Genomic DNA, 20,882 nt, shown 5'->3' on the forward strand with positions numbered 1-20,882 from the left:
TCATTGTACAGATACTCCCAGGAGGTGGTGTTTGTTGATGAGACTGGCAAACATGAGCCTCCTACCACCAGCTTATTCCCTTCTTGCAAATGAGTTATATGAAAAAGAGAAAGTCTTATTCCAAATAAAAATTAAACATTTAATCAGTAAAACATTTACTGTCATCGCTGCAGCAGGTGGAAATAAGAATGGTGTGGGGGTTTTGTCCAGTTTAAGAGCTGAGTCCAGTAGCACACAGGGTGATGTGCTTGGACCAGCCCCAGAATATCTGTGTGGAGTGCCAGCAGCAGGACTATGAAAGCCAGGCTGCCACCATGTGCTGGGGAAAAAAGAAAGTCGCACTGGTGTTCAGAGCCAGCACTCCCTGCTACTGCTTTGTCTGACTACAGGCAGCATGTCATGGTGCAGAGATCCAGTTCTCTAAAGATATCAGACACAATCATCTTTAGCCATGGCATCAGTTACCCAAAGTATTTGGGGATATAGCTGCACAGACTGCACTGACAAGTGAATCTGTCTCAGAGTTCTTTGGGTTCAGAGGAGGTGTTTCCAATAATCTTGTGTCAAAGCACTCACACTTCTCCATGAAACATTTTCTCTGTGGGTCCTGGAAGAGAACTGATGAAAGGTCATGTGTTGTCTGATCAATGTTTTTACCACTTGCTTCTGCCCTTCCTGCTGGTCTGCATCTGTGATTGTCTCTTGAATTAATTATCCCCATATTACAAAAATCTCTGGAGGATGCATCATCTCTTTGCCTGGCAGGGCTTCCCTCCTCTACACATTCTCAGCTCCTGAGGCTTCTTTCTGGTCATATCCTCTCTTTGGCAGGAAATTCCTTCAGTGTCATCACTTTGAGAGCTGGCCTTTTGAAGCACTTTGTTCTCAAAATGTACTTCTTAGTGCCTAACCTCAAATGAAAGCCAGACAAGTCTGCTACATGGTAATATATAATGAATTGTGATATGAACAAAGAACGTATGTAGGCCATACACTTGCATAAAATGATCAGTTTGTGCATAGCATTCCTCCTGTAAAATTGCTCTCTGTAAGTCAAGAAACAAAGGTTTTGATTTGTGTAATTAAGTGAAACACAGGAGTATATCTGCTTGGTAGACAAAACCAAAGGCAAAATTATTAATAACTGTAGTTTGCCAATAAAATGATTGACTGTCTAAAAACAAAATTAAAAGCAAAATGGAAAGCATTTTGTGTGACACTAGAACTGAGGTTATCTATTATAACTCTGCTATAGATTCATATAAAATGAGCAAAAAACTCTTTCAGACGATGTATCTTTAAATAGACTTCCCTTTGCATGCATATACAATTCTTACTGTTCCTCAGAGCATTTATTTATTTATTGATCAGGACTCTGTAAAGCCAAGAGAATTGGATTAGATATTATGCTGAACACATTCCAGTATTACTGTTGTTTCACTGTACTGCTTAAGCTCCCAAAAAGAATTTTAATTTTGTGTATATTTTTAAGAAACATTCTTTATTTTCAGATAAAAGTTTGGAAAAATAGCTTTTTTCTTATTTAAATTCTGATGATCCAGACTATTCAGGATGACTTTAGGAGAACTCTTATTTGAAAATTGAACTTCACACTTACCCTTTTCCATTTGTGTTTTTCTTTCTGTCTGCAGACAAAGGAAGCACAAAGATAGTTTCTGTGGGTTTAGGAAGCAGATGATAACACACAAAGCCCTGTATTTAAGTGCACTGTGGTGTTTTGGTTTTTAATTAATGGTATCTTTTGAAAACTTCAAAGCAGGTCAGTAGAGGGCTGAGCTCAGAGCGTTGTCAGCAAGTGAAAATGGAGAGGGTCGTCTGTCTGCCCTTTATTGTGTGTGTGAGGGGTGGGGGATGGTGTCTATTTATTTGAAATTTTCTCAGGTGGTCTTCAAAGAGGAGAGGAAAAAAGAAAAAATTCCAAAACAAAAAAGAAGGAAAATGTTATCTAATCACAGCTTCTCAGTCAGCTAATGACGTCAAGCAGTAACCTTCTCTTTCTCACCATATTTCCTTTAGACTATAAACTATTTAATACAGATAAAAATTACCTCATCCATCATAGTAATGTAATCCTTTTTCACTACATAGTGGGTTTAACAGGGCTGGGCATGGGAAGGAGGTGAAGAATAATATCCTCTTTAATTGAATTTGCAGATTGGAATGTGGGGAGGAGGAAGGGCCCGTTCTGGTGCCCAGCCAGCATCCCAGGTTGTCAGCCTCCTGCTAATGAAAAATGCTTTAGTGACTGCACTGACCAGGTGCCAGGATACAAAATACACGTGTTCACTATTGTACTTGTGTCTATTGTGGATTTTGAGCTATGGCAGGAAATTAAAGTAGGGATCTGACCTGCACATGGTCTTGACCTGTGCTGACTAGACTGCAGTGTGTGAGAAAGATGAGCTCTTCTTGAGTGCACTGGGGTGAGAGTAGGTGTCAGGAATTGTCATGGGGAAATAAAAGCACTTCTTAGCTTGTGGTGATTTCTTCATGTGACCTTGCTGTTAGAATAATTTTGTAATTTTCAGCAGCACATCACTTTTTCCTGCTGTTTCCAGTCAAAATAATGATGCTACTTAGGGTATTCAAAGGTGACCTGATGTGCACACAGGTAATTAGATGGGGTGTAATTTTAAATTCAGGTTTTGTAGAGAACAGCATAGCACTGGTTTTCTGAAAGGAAAGCTGATAGCTGTCAAATATTTAAAATTTAGCAATGAAATTGCAATTGACAAGTCCTCGCAGTAGCAATATTTTCAATATTTTATTTTCTCCTTGTTTCTTATGTCAGTCTAGAACATGAGTGTCATAGGTTTGGGTTTTTTTCTACTCAGAATATGAAGACATGGGCTTGGACTTCTGTAGCGTTGCAGTAGCAGAAGAGCTGGGACATATGCATTGTGGGAGTATTCCTATGGCTATTGGAATGCTGGCTTGGCTATTCCTGCTCTTACAAGGTAGTTTGGTTCAGCCTAAAGCCCAACTTGTCATGTGTTTTGGCCTAAAACCCAGTCTGCATAAAAACAGGAAAAAAAAAACATTACTGTGAAGATTTACTGTCTAATTGCTCTTCAGTAATGCTTGAGAAAAGAACCTACTGTTTACTTCTTCTGTTTGGTTTAGGGGAGAAAATAATGCTTTTGGGTTGTTTTTGTTTTTATATTTTTAATGTTAGAATACATATTACAACATAGGCCTTATTTAATAGTCGATGATATGTTTACAAAACAGAACCTTGATGCCAGAGACAACAAACAATTTTAATTCCAGAATCCCGTATCCATGTTTGTGTTCTTTCTCAGCAGAAGATCCCACTGCAGTCATACTAAGGATGTATTTAGTTACAATGATTAGGTTCAGTCTAATTCTATTTTATAATTTTCTTGCTGTTTTCCAGCTTTACAATGTGCTCTTTGCTGAGTCTTTTCCGATGTAACAGTCAATGTTGGTGCGATTCCTAAAGCATATGTATCATGCTTCTTAAATACGCCCATTCCAGGCAATTACTCATTTTGCTTTTTCTCATCTGCTAGTGTCAGTGTTCCCCTTTCATCATTTGCTTTCATTCAGGCTCCTGCACTTCCTGAATCTGTTTTATTGGGGTTTTTTTCTCCCTCAATAGAAGTGGCAGTTACCAATTTCTTCTTCATGTAGTAGTTTCACAAACATTCTGCATCAAAACAGCAGTTTGCAGAACTAGAGGGAGGTGACAGGCTGGTGCAGGAGTTTGCCCCTGGTATATGGATACATCCAAAATTCTGGAAGGTGGAGGTGGGAATTAAATACGAATAATGATGATGAAGTCAGGAATTTCTCTGCACAAAACATATCCAAAAGGGAAAATTTTCACAGAAGAGCATTTTAGGGCTTGGTTGTTTATTGGTGGTTCTATCCACTGTATGATCTGGAACTTAGGCTCTGTTCCCTTGACATCCATTTATCCTGCTGAGGTCTTTGGAGGTCTTAGCCATGGGGAATCTTTCCAAAAGTTTCTTCTCCTTTGTGTAATACACCAAAAACTTGCTGAAAGCATGGAGTTTGGTATGTCTGTTTCAACAGTAGCTTAGTTATAGGTCAACTGGGAATAAAAGCAGCATTTTGAAAGACTTCAGAGAACCGTACTTTGTCCTTATGATAGCCTTTCATTCGCAGGAGTTTAAAAAAATCTGTGGGCAAAGGAAAACAGGATTTTTTTTCCATTGCTTTTTTTTTGCTTTCTATTACTCTGTTCTGCTGTAGTAAAGCAATGAAACGACGTACATCTGTGCTATTCATGAAGCTGTGCATTCATGAAGTGTGTATCAGTGTATCTGCAAACCAACTCAGTGAATGTGATATGTCATCAAGTATCACATGCCAGTATAAGTTAGAGATGTTCCCTTGGTTAGGTAGATAGACAGCACAGTAGTTTGAACAGATGGATACACATGCAGATGTACACAGCTTTTAAAATTTTAATACTTTGGAGAAATAAAGTCTTAAAAGATCAAGAGTCAGGGTGCCTTCTGATGCTGTTTCTGCAAATTCCTTCTTACTTCAGTGACAAGCTCTTGCAAGGCTTAGTTTGTGAAGGTCTTAGAGACACTCACTTAAGTGGGAAGTAGATTATAGTAACAGTTTTAATTATATAAATAATACATTTTGAAGATGTTACCTGTGTCTGTTTGCCTCTTCACTGAACCTGACCCTTTTTAGTTCATTCATTATGATTATTTTTTTTACAGTTTTTCAGAAAGCTATATCTGTGATCATATTAAGAAGAAACCCTGCAGATTTTGATTTAGAAGCATTTCTGTTGTGCAAATAGAGGAGAAAATAGTTTTGTTTCACTTGAAGATGCCCAGACTGCTCCATTTTCCCTTCCCTCTTCCCCTCCCCGATTCCTCCAAGTAAAGCAATAGTACTTTCTAAACTAAATGAAAAATGTTTTGTCAGCAGTGATTTGACCTTTGATGTACCTAGTTCTGAACATAACTCTTTTTCAGATCTTTCAAATGAAGTCAGATGTAACACTTGCTTTCATCCTTGCAAGTGGAGTGGAGAAAAAAGCTCAAAGGTAAGGCAGTGAATGAGATACATTACTGGGTATGTAAATAAATCTACTAGGTGACACATAGTGATACCAGATCAGTGTAGTGCTCCTGTATCTTGGCAGTAGACAGTAAACTTTTCTTTTTTTCTCCTGTTATTTGTAGGAAATAATAATGATGATTCTTTAGCGGTAAGAGAGTGCTTTTCTATTTCATCAGCTGACTCGTCACTGGTTCTTTCTCCTCTCTAACAGCAGCATAACTGAGAGTAAATATCAAAAAAATTAGTTTTACTGTCTCTTTTCCTGTTTGCAGTAAAGGAGAGAAGCTGCAGCTGACAATCAGAACTGCAGGTTTGAAAAGGAGGATCATCCACTTGATCAGCTGGGAAAAGGGTGAAAATGGGATGTAATTCCAGAGCCTAGTAGTTTTCCCACTAGTATAGTATAAGGGAGGCTTGGTTTTCTGCATCTGCAATAACAGATACACTGAGCTGTCTCATTCTTACATTTAGTAATTAATTTGTGTAGTGCACATAAGGTAGGCCAGAGCAGAGACCTGGTGCAGGTGCAGCTTTCAACATATCATTAAGCATTACTGCCACGATGGCTAGTTATGTTGCAGCCATGGCCAGTTTGCTGCCTTGTGGTTTTGAATACCTGTGAGGGTCTAACCTGGTTCCAGAACAATATGAAGTCAAGCAGCTGCTTCTGAATAGCTTTCCTTGAAACAACTTCCTGCTGTTCCTATATCTTTGAGGTTTCTCCAGCTCCTGCTAACAGCCTGGCCATGTGATGGTGGCAGGTTGTCTGGTGGGCAGCCTTCAGAGCTGATGTAGTAGCAGCAGGACATGAGCCACATGAGTAGCTCTTAGAAACTGCGTGATTTGAAGAGGGTAATCTTTAATATGACTCTTCTTCTATAACACCTGCATTTTTGTGCATAATGCATCTCTAAATAAATAGAATATTGACATAATCATTCTCAACCAAAAACCTTCAGGCAGTCCCATCTGCATGAGGTAGCCATACCTATCAGGTAGTCTCATACAGGCTTCTCATCTGTATTCTTTGCAGAACATAGCAACAGCTCAAACCGAGCAATTTATTTCATAAAATCTTCAAATAACTGAAGCTTAAAGGCCTGATAAAAACTGGGAGTCAGAGCACTTTTCTTATGCTGTCTTTCACAGAAGGTAAATAAGTTTTCTAAATGCATGTTTTTTAAGCTTGTGTGTCTTCTTAACTGAAATAGGGACTCCAGGAGAGAAAGCTGGCTGCAGTGTGGGTTCTTTTAAATCCAGGTTATGTAAATTACTGGATTTAATGAGGCTTCCATGCTGCCCAAGGGTGCTCACTGCTATTCCCCATGCATTTCTAACCCTTTCTGTGCCTTTAAAGAGCATCTCTTCCCTTTTGGTTTGTTTCTTTTTGAAAGGTTTTTTTTGGTTGTTTTTTTTTGTTGCTTGTTTGGGTTGGGGTTTTTTTTGGGGGGGGGAGGGGAGTTTGTTTGTTTGTCTTTCCTTTTCCTTTTTTCCTGTATCTTGAAGATCCAAGGAGTACTGCTAAGCTGGACCTGGACATCAGATGGTAGGATGCCTGTGCAGTACTATACTGCAGCGAAAGTGTGGCATGTGGCTGCTGTTTTATCAATAGTTTGAGTCTAGGAGTGGAACAGAAAGAGAACTGGGAGAAATTCACCTGGTGCTAGAACTAAAGAAGTGTCTTCAGGTCAAAGTTAGCTTCTCCTTGCTTAAAGGAAATCTTTATATTCCTAGGAAGTCCATAAGTAAATAATTGTGTCATCTTTGAGATACTGTGGAATAGTGCATAGATAATCTAAAAACTTCTCTCTGCGCCCTGCCCCTCATTTTGGTGGTGAATAGTGCTTGAATGTGTGAGCTCCAGTACAAGAAAGCCTGAGTTGATGAAATGCTGATAACCATGTTAGAACTGCCTGCAGCTGCTCAGAGTCAGAATTTCAATTTGCACTTAGTAGTGTATCATACTACAGAAAATATGCCAGTTTTACTCAGAATTTTCCTTATTAATTTAATTATTTCACTTCAGCTCAGATTTATTCCCCGGAAGCAGAAGAAACAAAAGTGAGTAAGATCTCTGGTTCTACCAAGGTGATTATCAGTGCAATTGAGTCAGAATAGTGATGTGGAATAGACGTTTTCATTCAGTGTAGCAATCTAACCTGTCAGAAACCAGATTTGTATATCTGAGATATAGAAAGGTAAATTCAAATTTCTAATTGTCAGAGCACATAAACAGAACTATGTGGATCAAGAAAGTGTTCTTACATCTGTATTTTGCCATGGTTTTATATTCCTTTTACCCACCATTGACATCATTGTATACCACTGTCATTTTTATGTTTGTATTCATGACACTCCATCAATGTCACTTATGAAGTATGGAGAAAGAAAGGGTGGACCACTTTCATGCAACTTGTACTGTGTCAGAATCTCACACTTGGGATTTCTGGGTTACTCAGCATCAAAAAGGAGCTATAGAAGACGTGTATGCATACATACACACATACATGAAAATATATTTTAAAGCCATGCTAAAGCTGCACAGTTAATCATGTGGGAAACTATGCTTTAGGGCATAGCCCTGCCCAGAAAGCAGACCTAGTCTGTTCTGTCTTGAGCCAGATCATGATCTCATTGCAAACAGTTTTCTAATTCTGAGACTGTTAAACTGGAAAGAAGTGAGTATTCATGCAAACCTGAGATTTTTCTGGGATGCATTTAAGATGGGTAGAATTTTATAGAAACATGTTTCCAACACAATATCTAGCTGCTTGCTGAGCTGCATGTTCTTCCTGCAAGGCATAGAGATGCATGATATTCTGAAGATAATGTTGCCAAACTCTTTTTTTAATTGCGAAAGATCGTGTCCTGTAGCCTCATTTTTGGGAAGAGCTGAATTGTTTTCTGGAACTCAAACCAAACAAAGATATCAAACCAAAATATTATTCTGAGAAAAGTTCTTGTCATGGAAATCCTCTGCTGAAATAGCTAAAGGCTGGCAAAGTTTTAAGCATCAGAAAGCATTGCCAAAAATTCCTGCTAACTCCTTGCATAATCTGATTTTTTTATGTTGTTGGTTGGAGTTTTTCATCTAATTAACATTCAGCTGTCTTCTGTACTTCATCATGTCCCAAGGGAAAGAAAAAACAAGCAAAAAACACTGCATAACAGATGAGGGGATTTTGTCCCAGTATGCTGGAGGAAGGAGTAAACACTCAAAGATTGCTGCTTGTATTTGGGATTGCTGCAGTGATTATCAGCAGGGACAGGACTAGGAATTGAGCTCCCTGTTTGCACATGTTGAAAGTGTCTGCCAGCTCCCAGTCTGTTCTCTGACCGTCCTGTGACCTTTGACTGTTTTGTGTTAGAGTTGGAGCAGAGAAAGGATGAAGTCTTAGCTAAAATGGCATTGCTTCTTTGGAAGCAGGGGTTTAGAAGAAGGGCCCAGGTAACTGCAGCCTGTTTAGGCAGCCAAAGAGCCTAAATAGACGAGTGAAGATGCTGACGTGAGAAGCCTCATGCTGAAGAGGAGGCTGAGAAAGAACTTGACTTTCATGGATATCTGCTCACTGAAGAGACATCTCATGTCCTGAATCTAGCACAAGAGAGATTCAAGAACTAGATCACAAGCTCACCACTCATGCTGCAAGACCAAATGTTCATTAGGACGAAATAAAATGTGAAATGAGACTGACTATGTTTTGAATGGATAAAAACAGTGAAACACTGAAAAAATAGGATGCCTCTTAACTGAATTGAAATATGGACAAATGATTTTTTTGTGTGTTAAAATGCAGTCAGCAGTTTGCTGTTTCACTTTTTATTTTTGCAGGGAACTAAAAGAACCAATGAAAAGAAGCACTGATGGTTTTCATTGTGTGATTTAAGTACACATGTGGAATATTAATAGTGTAAATACAGCTATTTGCAGGTGGTGGCCATTACATGTCATAACTTTTCAGTCACCACTAAAACATGGAAAAGGGCTGGTGCAAAAGTCAGAAGATAGGCAGACAGCAGGTCCTCCATCCAGTCTGACTGCTGACTGGAGCAACAGCACTGAGGGGAAACCCCAGGGACTATGTTTATTTAGATCTGATAGCTCTAAAGACAAGTCAAAGATGAGATTGGGGGTACTGAATAATTAAAAGCTTTGTTTAAAATTGTTGTGCCTGGACTTATGGTGAAGGCTCTGAATCACAACTTTGGGGGGTATCTATTCTGTCTTTGGATCTGGGACAGGTTTTACTTAGTCACAGAAAAATCAGCCACTGTGTGAGTAGAACAAAATTTGTAACTAACTTGTAAATAAAGTTTACCTTCAAAACCGTCCAATAGCCTATCTTTTTCATTATGTTGTTGCAGGTTTGGTTCTGATGAGTTGAAAAAACAGGACCAGCTATAGCTGGAGATTTTGTGGTTTGCATGGGAATCAGTGAAGCTGGAGCTGGGTCAGATGTCACAAGTAAGTTAACCTAGCAAATTGCCAGTTTTAGACAGCCTGGTATTTTAATGGAAGGAATCCAGTTTCCCTGACTCTTCCATTTGCCACTGTCTGTAAAAAATACAAAGAAAGGAAAGACCAGTGTGGTGAGAGCAAAAAGTAATATTCTAGGAGCAGTAACACATACCTCTGATGCACCCAAAAGCAGTCAAATTGAATGCATCTGTCAATGAATTGATAGCTATAACACTGCATAGGCTGAGCTGAACAGATTAATATGCAGTTAACATGCTGGCCCTGGATTTATCCTAGCGTTTGCCCTGCTGCTGCTGCCTTTCTGTTCTGTCCAAGCTTACCACTGGCAGGTAGCACTCCAGCAACTTCTGTAGTTGCACAGCCGCCATCAGTTGTGCAAATCTGCAGATGTACAATAGGGGTGTAGCCTGTTCAGCTGTACTAAAACTTGCACTTCCTTAAATCGGATCTCTCCATTACAGAGCTAGTCAATTCTGAAGATAATGGCATTACTTTCACAATGGGTTCCTCTTGCTCATGCTTACCTCACCTCAGCCCCTTCTGTCATTTCTGTGCAGCAAAAATGGCTCTGAACTGGTGATTGTTTTGTTTAGAGCTAATGAAGAATTTGCCATGTCAAATCTGTTATCTTTGTGATTTAGTTACTTTTCATACAACTATTTTTCTGGTTTAGTGGAAGAATATGTTTAAAAACACTGATAAATGAAACTAAAATTCTGAAGTGCCTGAGGCAGTAGATAATTTGAACAACTAAATTAAGGGATATTGTACAAAAAAAGTGAAAGATGTCTCACCTGCTGTGAAGCATGGACTTCAAGAAAAGGGAACAATGAGAAACCACTTTTAGAGGTTTGGTTGTTGGACACAGGATAGCTAAGTTGAACACATTTTGCTCTTACAAATTGCTGAGACGTATTCTTGCAGGCAAAATCACTAAGTTGGCTGAAGTTTTTGATTGGCAGAGTCCTGTGTCCATCTCTTTGACCAAACTGAGGCTGTTTTCTCAAGACAGACAGTTATTCAGTGTTAGGGCAAGGGTGCAGCAGGTATTTTCAAGAGAGTTAATGGGGATAATGAAATAATGGGACTAAGTCTTCCTGCATGATCCATTGCCATTTTTCTTTCTAGTTGATTGATTTTGTTCATAAATTATTGAAGGTGATAAGAACACAGAAGAAAAATAAGTGTTCACTACATGAGAAGTGAAAGGTGCCTGGAATTAATTTATTAAAACTTCAACAGTACAAAGAGGACTCTATATATTAGTCTAATATAAATTTCAAGTCAATTTGAAGGAGCACTTCTCTGCATTCTAATGTAGTTGTTGTATATTGTACATAGTATTGACCACGTACAACAAAACTAGCACAGAGATGATTTGAGGAGCAGAACAGTACGGAACAGTTGGCATAGAAAATGCCTCTTTTTAACTTCAGGGTTCTTGGCACCACAAAGCATACACATTTGTGTTGGTTTTAATGATTTTGTCTCATCTCGCTACTATTCCACAATTTATATAATGTTTTGCTGGTAGTCTGTGGAGAATATACAGGAGCACATCATGGAAGACACCTTCTCTTTCTCCAAGCTACGTCTTCCAGGCAACTACCCCAAGTAACCTTGCTTATGTCCACCTCTTCAACATAGACACCTTGCCCCTTTTTGTCTCTGTGGAATCCAATCTTTCTGTCTTTCTGGGTTTAGGTAATCCTTTTTAAGCTTGGAAAACTAAAATTGCACGTACTCTCTATACTGGCACAAATGCTTCTCCAACACTGATAGAAATATTACTCTCTAATATGTAATGTTACACAAGTTTGCTGGCTTGTGAATCTTGTGATTAACTATGCAGATCGTTTTCAACATTGGTTTGCTATTGAAACACTGTAAGATACAGCAATCATTCTTGTTACTTTGTGCCTAGTTACTTGTACTTTCCATCTTGAATTTGAAAACTCAAGATGATTCCTTTCTTGCTGGGAGATACCTCAGTTTTCTGTGTTGGTGATGTCTCTCAAGTCTGTGTCACCAACAAAGTTCATTAGTGTATTCCTTTTCTTCTTTTAAAGATCGTTAATGGAAATATTCAAGAGGTTTTGTCCAAAGGCTGATATCCAAGGAAAATCTCCAATAGTAACCTCCCTGCATATCAGCACTTCCTCTTTTAGTGCAACCTGATGCAATTTCCCCTTTGCCAAGTTCCTTGCCCACATTTCCACTTTTGTCCTAATTCTTATCTTTCAAAATTTTAACTCATAGTTACCTAGTAGCATCAATTTTAGTTTGCTTGAGTCCAGTAGGATTTTCTTCCATTCTCCTTTCTCTAGAAAATCCATTTTCATAACAAACAAATCAGGTTGGTTTTAAAAAAGAGACCACTGGTAAATTGAATTCTCTTTTATTTCCAAAACTATTTTGAGTCTGTGCAGACTGCCAAAACCAGCAACCTCTGTTTACACTAATTTTAATTTCTGTAGTCTTTCATGTAGATGTCTCGCTTTGTCAGCTGCATTGTGAATCCCTTTGTAATCTCGTGAAATATTTCTTTAGTTTTGAGGCATTTTCTATATGCCTCATGTTTTTTCTAATTCTCTATTTATTTCTGTGGCTGGAGCGTTCCTGTTTGCCACCTAAATCTTACTTGAGTTTGTTGTTTTTCATCTGCAAGACTTAATTTATTTTGACCTGTGGCAGTTCTTACCTTCTGACCTCCAAACTGTAGCTTACTTTGATGATTAATCTCTTTCCTTTCCAGTAGGCCATCTACTGTTTTTTAGAGCGATTATTCAACCAGTTAGACCCGAGGCTGTTTCACACATATTTGTTTTAGGGTATTTTTTTTTTCTGTGCTGATGATGTAAATACCAGATATCTGTTCTTTTTGTTTGTTTGTTTGTTTGCTTGAAGGATATGTGTTGCCTATCTTTGATCGTAATGTTGACCTTTAAAGGTGATGTCAACCTTGTCTTTTGTCAAATCTATTTAGATGCGTGGCTGGACTCAAGAGTGCAGTGCAGAAGAAAAGTTAAGATTCAAGTATGTTGTGAGTTGAATGGTCCAGCCCTGGTTGCTTATTGATGACACTAGCTGTATCAAAAGCCTTTTGATGGTGGCCTTTCTTGGAAGGAGCCCACACAGCACACTCTGTAAATTGTTGAGTTATATAGTCCCTATGGGGGCAGTGATGTGGGCTGCCAAGAATGAGTTATGAAGCACCCACTGAAGTAGTCTTTCCCAGAGCTATGCTCTAGCTGGGGTAATAATGACCTTCAAATATTCCAGATTATATTCTGAGCCAAATCCCTGACGCTCAGTCCACTTGGCTTTGGTAAATTGTTAAGTAGGTTTTCAGAGCCTGCTGTATTTTAAACATAAAACTTACTTATTAGCTTGATCTTTCTTCTAATTAAAGCTTCATAAGTTGGTTATAGACAGATGTTTTTCAAGTGTTTGAAGCAAATTGTCAGCCATCACATCTGGGAGTACTTGAATGTTTTCATTAGTAAGGCATTTGTTCTTGAATCTGTATTTGGGTGGTTAGTCCCCTGTGACGCCATTGCTTGCAAGAACTGTTTACATTTGTGATAACATCACAGTGCTCATTGTTCCTCTGCAGACCTTCCATGGAACCTCTATCTAATCTCTTCAGTAGCTGTTCCACAACAAAGGGATGCATGATGTAAATCACTATGAATGCTTCCATCTTTTCTATGCTTCATCAATATAGTGGTGTCATATTTCTTATCCCAGCTCTTGTGTATCCTTCTTTTATTATTTAGTCTCTGTGTGTACACTTGTCTAGTGTCTGTGTTCATATATTATGAGATTTTATCAGTACTTTAAGTTCCTTCAGTTTGTTGGCCTCCAATTATTATACAGATTTTGTATCAAGTTCCTTAGACAGATTTGTCATTCATTGACGAAATAACTGTATGCCTACTGGTTTTATCCACATTAGTACTATTTCTTTCCCTTTCTGTTCATCCTTGTCTGCTTGTAAATTCCTTTAGCCATAGCTATATATGTTATTCCCTTAGCTTATATTTTATGCAGTTTTCTCCCATTATTTTCCTCCAGTTGTTTCATTAACAGGACTTCAGCCATGCTGACCTTAGTCCTGGTTTATCTTGTAAATCATGCTGGTTTTGGCATAAATGAAGATCAGATACTTGATTTTGCTTTGGTTTATAATTAGAGCCTTTGGGAAGAAGGTTCATGGGCAGATTGAGGTGGGTGTGTATAAAGGTGTAGCCAGCTCACCTAAATGTGCCTCCCTACTCAGTGTCTTGACTCTTACCACTCAAGTTTACTGCCTCCCTCAATAGGTGGAGTGTCATGGACTTCACAGACTTACTAGATTTACAGGTGCTACTAGGGGTTTGATAGGGTTCTCTTATACCATCACCTGCTTATAGCTAGATATCTGCTGAAGAGTCTTCCTCAGCTGAGGTTTTAGTTGAAGGAGTTCAATTGCAGAGGAAAAAATCCAGACCTCTGGAAATTCTGCTAGTGTGTAAATAATGACCAATGATTCACTCTGGCTGTCTATTGCAGCTAGGGCTGCTTGCAGCATGATGTGAACACTCACAGATGAAAAGAAGATTGTTTTTTGCCAGGGGGTATAAATAGCAGGCTTCTGGAACTCCTTTATGTAAAGACATTCTTAGCATTTAGAGTTGGCTTTTTGAAAGTTTACTAGCTTTGAATTTATTACACCATTCTGACCAAGAACATTCAGGAAATGCGTGTACATATATCTTTATGCATACACTGATAGTGAAGCTTATGTTTGTTTAAGTCAGGACTCAGAAATTAATGACCTGCTCAGTGACCTACACGCACAGTTACAGAAATGCGTAGTACATCACCTCAGATTCAAGTATTTCTGGCCCAAGTTTCTGACAACCAAATTTACTTAGGGAATTGTTTTTGCTTTCATCAGCAGGGATGAAGACTTCACTTAAAGGAGGGTGCGAGAAGTGGTCTAATTTCTCTCGTGTGCCTTCCAAGAGTTGCCCAAGCCTTGTGCAGCCTGGTGGGTTAGAGGACCTGGGGGGTAAGAAGGGAGAACCAAATATTAGTTGTCTTTCTGAGAGAAAAGGAGTGACTCTGCCAGTTGTACAGGGACCAGCCTACCCCTGCTTCACAAGAATAACCATTCATTTCCTGTGTTTTGAAATAGACATCAAGACAACAGCTGTAAAAAAAGGGGATGAATACATCATAAATGGTAGTAAGATGTGGACTATGTCCGGATGCCAAGCAGACTGGATGTGCCTACTGGTAAACACCAGTGAAGGGCCTGCCCATCAAAATAAATCTCTCCTATGTCTGCCAATGCATCTACCTGGTAATAACACAAACCTTTTTCTCTTCTAATTTGATTTCATTGGTCTTTTTAAATACGCACCAAGGTAAGAAGGAAAGGTGTTTAACAGGAAGGACTGTACCCATGAATGCTCTTCTAAATTAGGTGCTTCACTGTCATACAAAGTTGGTCCTGAAATGCATTTGCACAATTCCGAAAAAGAGCAGGGGACATGAGAAAATGAGAAGGAGTTAAGTATTTTGCAGACTTCAACTTGTGACTCCCAGATAATTTTATGGGAGTCCTTTTTGCCAAAAATAAGTTTATGAAAGTGGTTCAGATACATTTGCATGGGAAGATTTCATAACCTTCTGTGAGAATGAATATACAAATCAATGCCAAAGACAAAATTCATGCCTCAAAGAAATCATTAAAAAGCTGACTTTTTTTTTTTTGAAAGTTATAACACTCAGTGTCATTTAGTTTTGGAGAGGTTCCACAAAAATCTGTATCTTTGTTTTCTGCCCCAAAAGGCGGAAAGAAGATGCAAACAGTCTGCAAAACTAAATAACATTATTTACAAAGACCTTTGCACATGAACTCTTTGTAAAATGTTTTTAAACTACTTTTTAACAATAGTGTTAAACTCTCTCCTGGTTTATGCAAGGACTGATGAACAGACTGCATGCTGCTTATGTCAGTGAATAGAGAAGTATTTCTAAGCTTGCTGTCTTGTTTGGAAAATGTTAAAGTGATTCTCAAGTATGTGAAAATAAAAGGAGAAAGAGTTTAGAGCTCAGTTTTGCAAAAACAAAGCAGCCAAGCCATTGTTAGAGTCAGATCAAATATACAGAAATCGACTTGGAGGCTTTCAGTTATTTTGCTTATTGCAAAAAGACGTGAGTCATTATAGCTTGGGGGGTTTGGGGGTGGGGGGTGTTATTAGATCACACAGCCACAAAGATCTTCTTTACTGCAGTAAATAGACTTTGAGTCGAAAAATTGCCTGAGTCTCCCAAAGCTGATCTGCAGAACTGTAGAAGTCTTCCCAGAAACAAAAATTCACTTCATGAAGTATATAAACTTTCATTTTTCTGCGTGATACAGATAATGGCTTCCAAAAGGGTCACTGTACCAAAATTGATTTTGGGTGGGTCATATCAGAAAGGAGATTTTTCAGGAAGATAAAGAGGAAAAGGGTGAAAAAGGCTGCCATTTGACACAGATGTGAGGAGGAAGTCCCGGCTGTTCTGATACATCCTAAGGATGTCTGTCTGCCAAAGATTAGTGCTCCTTGGAGGGCAGAAGATCAGGACTGTACAGGAAGTGTCTGGAGGACATCACTGAATGATGCACTACCAAGCATCTGTAGATGTATGTGTGTCAAAGCTCAAGAATGCATGCAGTGGAGAATGAGTGTGTTATGTCTGACTAAGTGCTGCAGTCACCAGCCTATATGTTGCAGTAAGGAAGGGATCCATGCGGCAGTGGTAACTCGTTCCTTGCTAGGAGCTGGAAAGACATGGGAGACTAGTCCAGCACTTGCCCAAAAAACATTAATTGTTTCATATTTATGTGATGATAGAAAAAAGTTCCAGATCTGAAAGTGGATTACTAACTTCAACAGCTGGTAGTTTATTGGAGATGTGAAGCAGGATTTGCTTCATGTGTGTACAGTGTGTATTCTGGGTGAAGCAAATTATGGCCTAGATTTGACGGACATTTCTCATAAAAGGAATTTGGAGAATGGCAGTGTGGTTTCACTAGATATCCAAATTAGGTGAGTAGTCCTCATAATAACAATGTCTTAAAGAAAACCCCAACCTTAATTTCTCATATGATGAAAGAGAATCTAAAAAGTTGTAGAATGTCTGTAAGTAATATATATAGACAAATGACTTGCAGCCCTAATCTGGCAACTATTTGTGCAGTGGTTTGTCCTCTGAGTCCTCAAATGGCACTAGGGTAGGTTGCAAGGGGAAGATAATAAAGAGAAGAACATCCAGGACAGGGGAAAGAGCATGTTTCTCAGGCTGCAATTTGAAATGTGCCTGTTTCCATTTGTAATGGCACTAAATGGTATCAGGAGGGAGTGACTGCCTTTCTCTCACGATGGAACATAGAAAACAAAAGAGACTGTCAGAAAGCTGGAGGAGTGGGAGAAAATGAAAAATCAAAGACTCCTGGAAAGAGCTGCCCAGGAAGAGATGTAACAATCCATCTCAGTGATACTGGTGAGAGTAGCACAAATGGCTCTATTAGAGTGCCGACTGTCAGGCACTTGGCCTTGCTAGATTGAGATTTCTGTCTTATTGCTTGTTATTTATTTAATACAGACAAACTCCAGGGGTTGCCTGGGCAGATAGTAAACATGTCTTCATATGGGCAAAGAGTAGTGATTGCAGAAAACCAACTAGAAGTAGACCAAAGACATGATCTCTGAGACTTTCAAAGAAACCAAGCAGTAATCCAATGGTAAAAGGTGTTCCAGAAATCCTCTGGGTCTGTAAATGGATCAGCGTGTTTGTTTAGCTCTGATTTTAATACAGAAACAAACCACAAATGTTTTTTTTTTTTGCATGAGTGGGTGCAAATTGCTGGATAAAAGTAAAAAAATTTTACACAGCTGTCCTGATTTTATTCCTGTGTTGAACACATATCCAAGCAAGTATTCCTGACATATCGTCCATTTGTGGATTGGCCAGTGGAGAAAAATCTTGAGTGGAAGGGGTGGAAGTCTGTGTGGACTTATTCTGAGAGCAGTCGTGGCACTTGGAAATAGTGTCAGTATTTAATCTCTGCAGAGAGGTGAAACTTTCCATAGCCTTATTCAGTGCAGCCAGAGAGAGTGAATGATTTGAAGGGAATGATTGCCAAATTCTTCTGCCTGCAAAACCAAAGTAATTTTCACATGACTGAAGGGCTCCTCTTAGAAGATATCTTTATTAGTTCAGAAAGAGTTGTTCACTAAACTCCATGAAAGATGACAGTGGGCTGTGTAGTGACCAGCTCCTCCTGAGCTGTGTTAGAGAGTAGCAAAGGATTGGAAAAAGACATAGAATAAAGAGGAAAATATTACCAGAATACCTCACCATCACAGAGCTGGCTAGAATACCATTTATGTGGGTGGTAAAATGTTGGTTTACTGCAAAGACATATATGTTGATTTGGAGGACTGTTTTTCTACATATATTGACTTGGCAGATGTAATCAGCATATTTTGCACAAACCCACATACCTGGTTGTTGGCCTCAGTTTATTTTACATCTGAAAGATTCTTGACTTCCATCCTGAATATTCTTATTAGTCCCAGAGCAGCAAGGAGGTGAAAACTGAAGACAAGGAAAGTGCCACCCAAAAGAAAATAATTGAATCAGTGGGTGTCTGTTAAGCTCTCATGGGCCAGTGGTGAAGCTATGCTTGCATCTGAACAAGAGCAACAAAGAACTTGTGACTATGAAAAAACAAATGTGACTAGGCAGCTGAAGTCTTAAGTGGCTGAACCTGAAGGAACCAGGTTCATCTCTAGAAAGTCATTGCATGTGGGGTCAGAGTCAGTGCTGTGTAGGTCGGCCTGTGGGAAAGCAAACCCTCTTCACAAGCATGTCCATGATAAAATTCAGAGGTATAAACTGTGATCATTATAAACCCTTCTATTACTACTTAGGTGAACTAAACAGTAGTTTAAAAGCCATCATAAAATGCATAGTTTCAACAAAATTTGGAGTTGATACAGAATTGTTGGCTGTTTATAGCAGCTAGGAATTTGAGTTTAAATTTTTATTAGGACAAATTGGTGTGGTATGATTATAAACTCTCTCTTCTACAGAAAATATCAGGATAGACTAGAAAGAGAAGGATAAATATGGAAAAGAGGAAAGGAGTAGGATTTCCAGGAGGAGAAATTCTCTAGTTGCAGCTTAAAACGTAGTGCTGTTTTTGTCATTACTAAGTATTTCTCTGCTGTTCCACAGCAGTGTAGGCAATCTGCAGATACTCCTAAACTGAATTCCAGCATTTCATTACAGTGCACTGAAAATCAAACAAGCAGACAATATTGCATTGATTCAAGACGTGCATGAAGTAAGATTATTACTACTAGTAAAGAACTATTATTTGGAGACATAATGAAAAATGCGACCTTCACAATTACAGTTTCTGATTTGCTAGCTAAATAAAATATAAAAACTCTTGGAAGTAGGACATGGGCTGTTTTACTCTTAAATTCCCTAATACTGCAATGTGTTTCCTAAAGGCAGATTTCACTGTAGACTTGGCACATACCTTCACATCTGCAAACTTCACTTTCTTAAAGTGCAATACTTGCATATAGTATGTCTATTTCCTGTGGGCTTTCTAATACTTCAGTCATTCATGTTGCTAAAAAGATAGACAAACTGGGCATGAAGTTATTGGGCACAGCACAGATCTTTTTTGAAGACACAAGGGTCCCCAGTAAAAACCTCATTGGTGAGGAAGGAACAGGTTTTACATATCATATGTTGCAGTTCCAAGAAGAGCGGCTGTGGGGAGTAGCCACTGGTAAGTCATCATTTCTGCTGCTGGGGCCAGGCAGGGACACAGGGGTCACCCTTTGCATGAGTAACAGGACTTTCCTTTTCTCACAGATTGCAATGGCCTCTTACAGTCTGTTTTTGAAATCTGTCACAGCCTGGGTACAGACAACCTTCCCTTTCTGTAGGAAAACTGGAAATAGAAAATATTTTGTGAGGCATCACAGAGGCTGGTTTTGCCTTATTTCTTTCTTCATGGTGTTTTTCTGAAAAGAAAATATGGCATCGTGTTACATCAAAATACTGGCATTAAATAGGAATTTTCTTATAGTACAGTAAGCTGTGATATTTACCCTAGATTTTAGAAAATTAACGTAGTGACTGTGTAAAGAATTGGCTCTTACAGGATATGAGAGCTTTGTTTTGTGGATCTGTTTTACAACACCAAATTCCTTTCCCTGAAGCTGTCACAGTGCTCTTGTTACTCTAAACTCAGGCTTTACTTGAATCAACGTATTTGAATTATATGGATTCTGGATGTTCCATGTAAACAGTTCCAAGTCTGGATTGTCCAATTTCATCCTCCCAACCTTACCCCTCACCCCACAGTGTTTGTTTCATCTTAAATATAATGTGGTTCACTGTAAGAAGATTGGTCCTCTTTAAATTTCAGGGTTGTATAAATAATCTCACCATATTCGTGCTCCTGTGCATACCCTGTCTGTTATTGTCTGTGTGTGGCTGGGGAACTGGGAATTCTAAGAAGTGATTTTCTGATTCAGTGACCAAATAAAAAAATTACTCCCTGTTGTGGGTTGATCCCAGACCAAATATTTTAGAGTTCAGATGCTTTAAAAAATCTTTGGTTTGGTCCAAAATTCTTAGTTCAGCCTGGGACAAATAGCAACTGTGAGAGGGGTTTTAGTGAAGGGATGCTACTGCAGATTCAGGCAAGGAGGAGACATGGTCCTACCGCTCCTCCTGTTTTAAATGAGGCATACACAGACTGCAGAGATGTGCATTGTCCATTTCTACTCTGTTTGAAGTCTAACAGTCAGAACCCCTGGATTGCAGTGATACTGCCCAAGCAGCAGAGTAGCCAGCAGTATTAGTCATGCCCGAGGCAAAAGTGACGCTCACTGACAGCATCAAGAGACAAAGCCTGGCAGGTTAGATCACTCCTGTTAAAACCACTGGCAGCTGGTGCTGTCCAGCCTTGCACAACTGCCTGACAGTCACCATGCTCTGCCAGGAACTGGGACGCCAGGTTTCAATTCTTCTTTTTGCCCAGAATAACACAGTGGGAGCAGGCAAACCCTCACCCTGGATGAGCAGTCTGGGAAGGGCATCTTTGCCTGGCCATGGCCACACCATGGCCAGGCAGGGGCCATCAGGGAGGAAAAGCCTTGGAGCTCACCAAGGGAGAAGGAGCTACCTTCTTCACCACAGTGGACAGTATGTTGTACTTTGCTGAGCCCCCTGGTTT

General features: G+C 39.2%; 1 protein-coding gene across 1 annotated transcript in view; it reads left to right on the plus strand.

The window, feature by feature from the left end:
* Window positions 1-20,882, plus strand: part of LOC101875676 (probable acyl-CoA dehydrogenase 6) — an 86,895-nt gene that overhangs the window by 52,388 nt on the left and 13,625 nt on the right. Inside the window, 6 exon segments of the mRNA XM_034060567.1 lie at window positions 2,856-2,945; window positions 2,948-2,978; window positions 9,460-9,485; window positions 9,488-9,559; window positions 14,757-14,924; window positions 19,251-19,424. Coding sequence (XP_033916458.1) covers window positions 2,856-2,945; window positions 2,948-2,978; window positions 9,460-9,485; window positions 9,488-9,559; window positions 14,757-14,924; window positions 19,251-19,424 — 561 coding nt within the window.

The sequence above is a fragment of the Melopsittacus undulatus genome, chromosome 1 (assembly GCF_012275295.1).
Source record: "Melopsittacus undulatus isolate bMelUnd1 chromosome 1, bMelUnd1.mat.Z, whole genome shotgun sequence".
Classification (NCBI taxonomy): domain Eukaryota; kingdom Metazoa; phylum Chordata; class Aves; order Psittaciformes; family Psittaculidae; genus Melopsittacus; species Melopsittacus undulatus.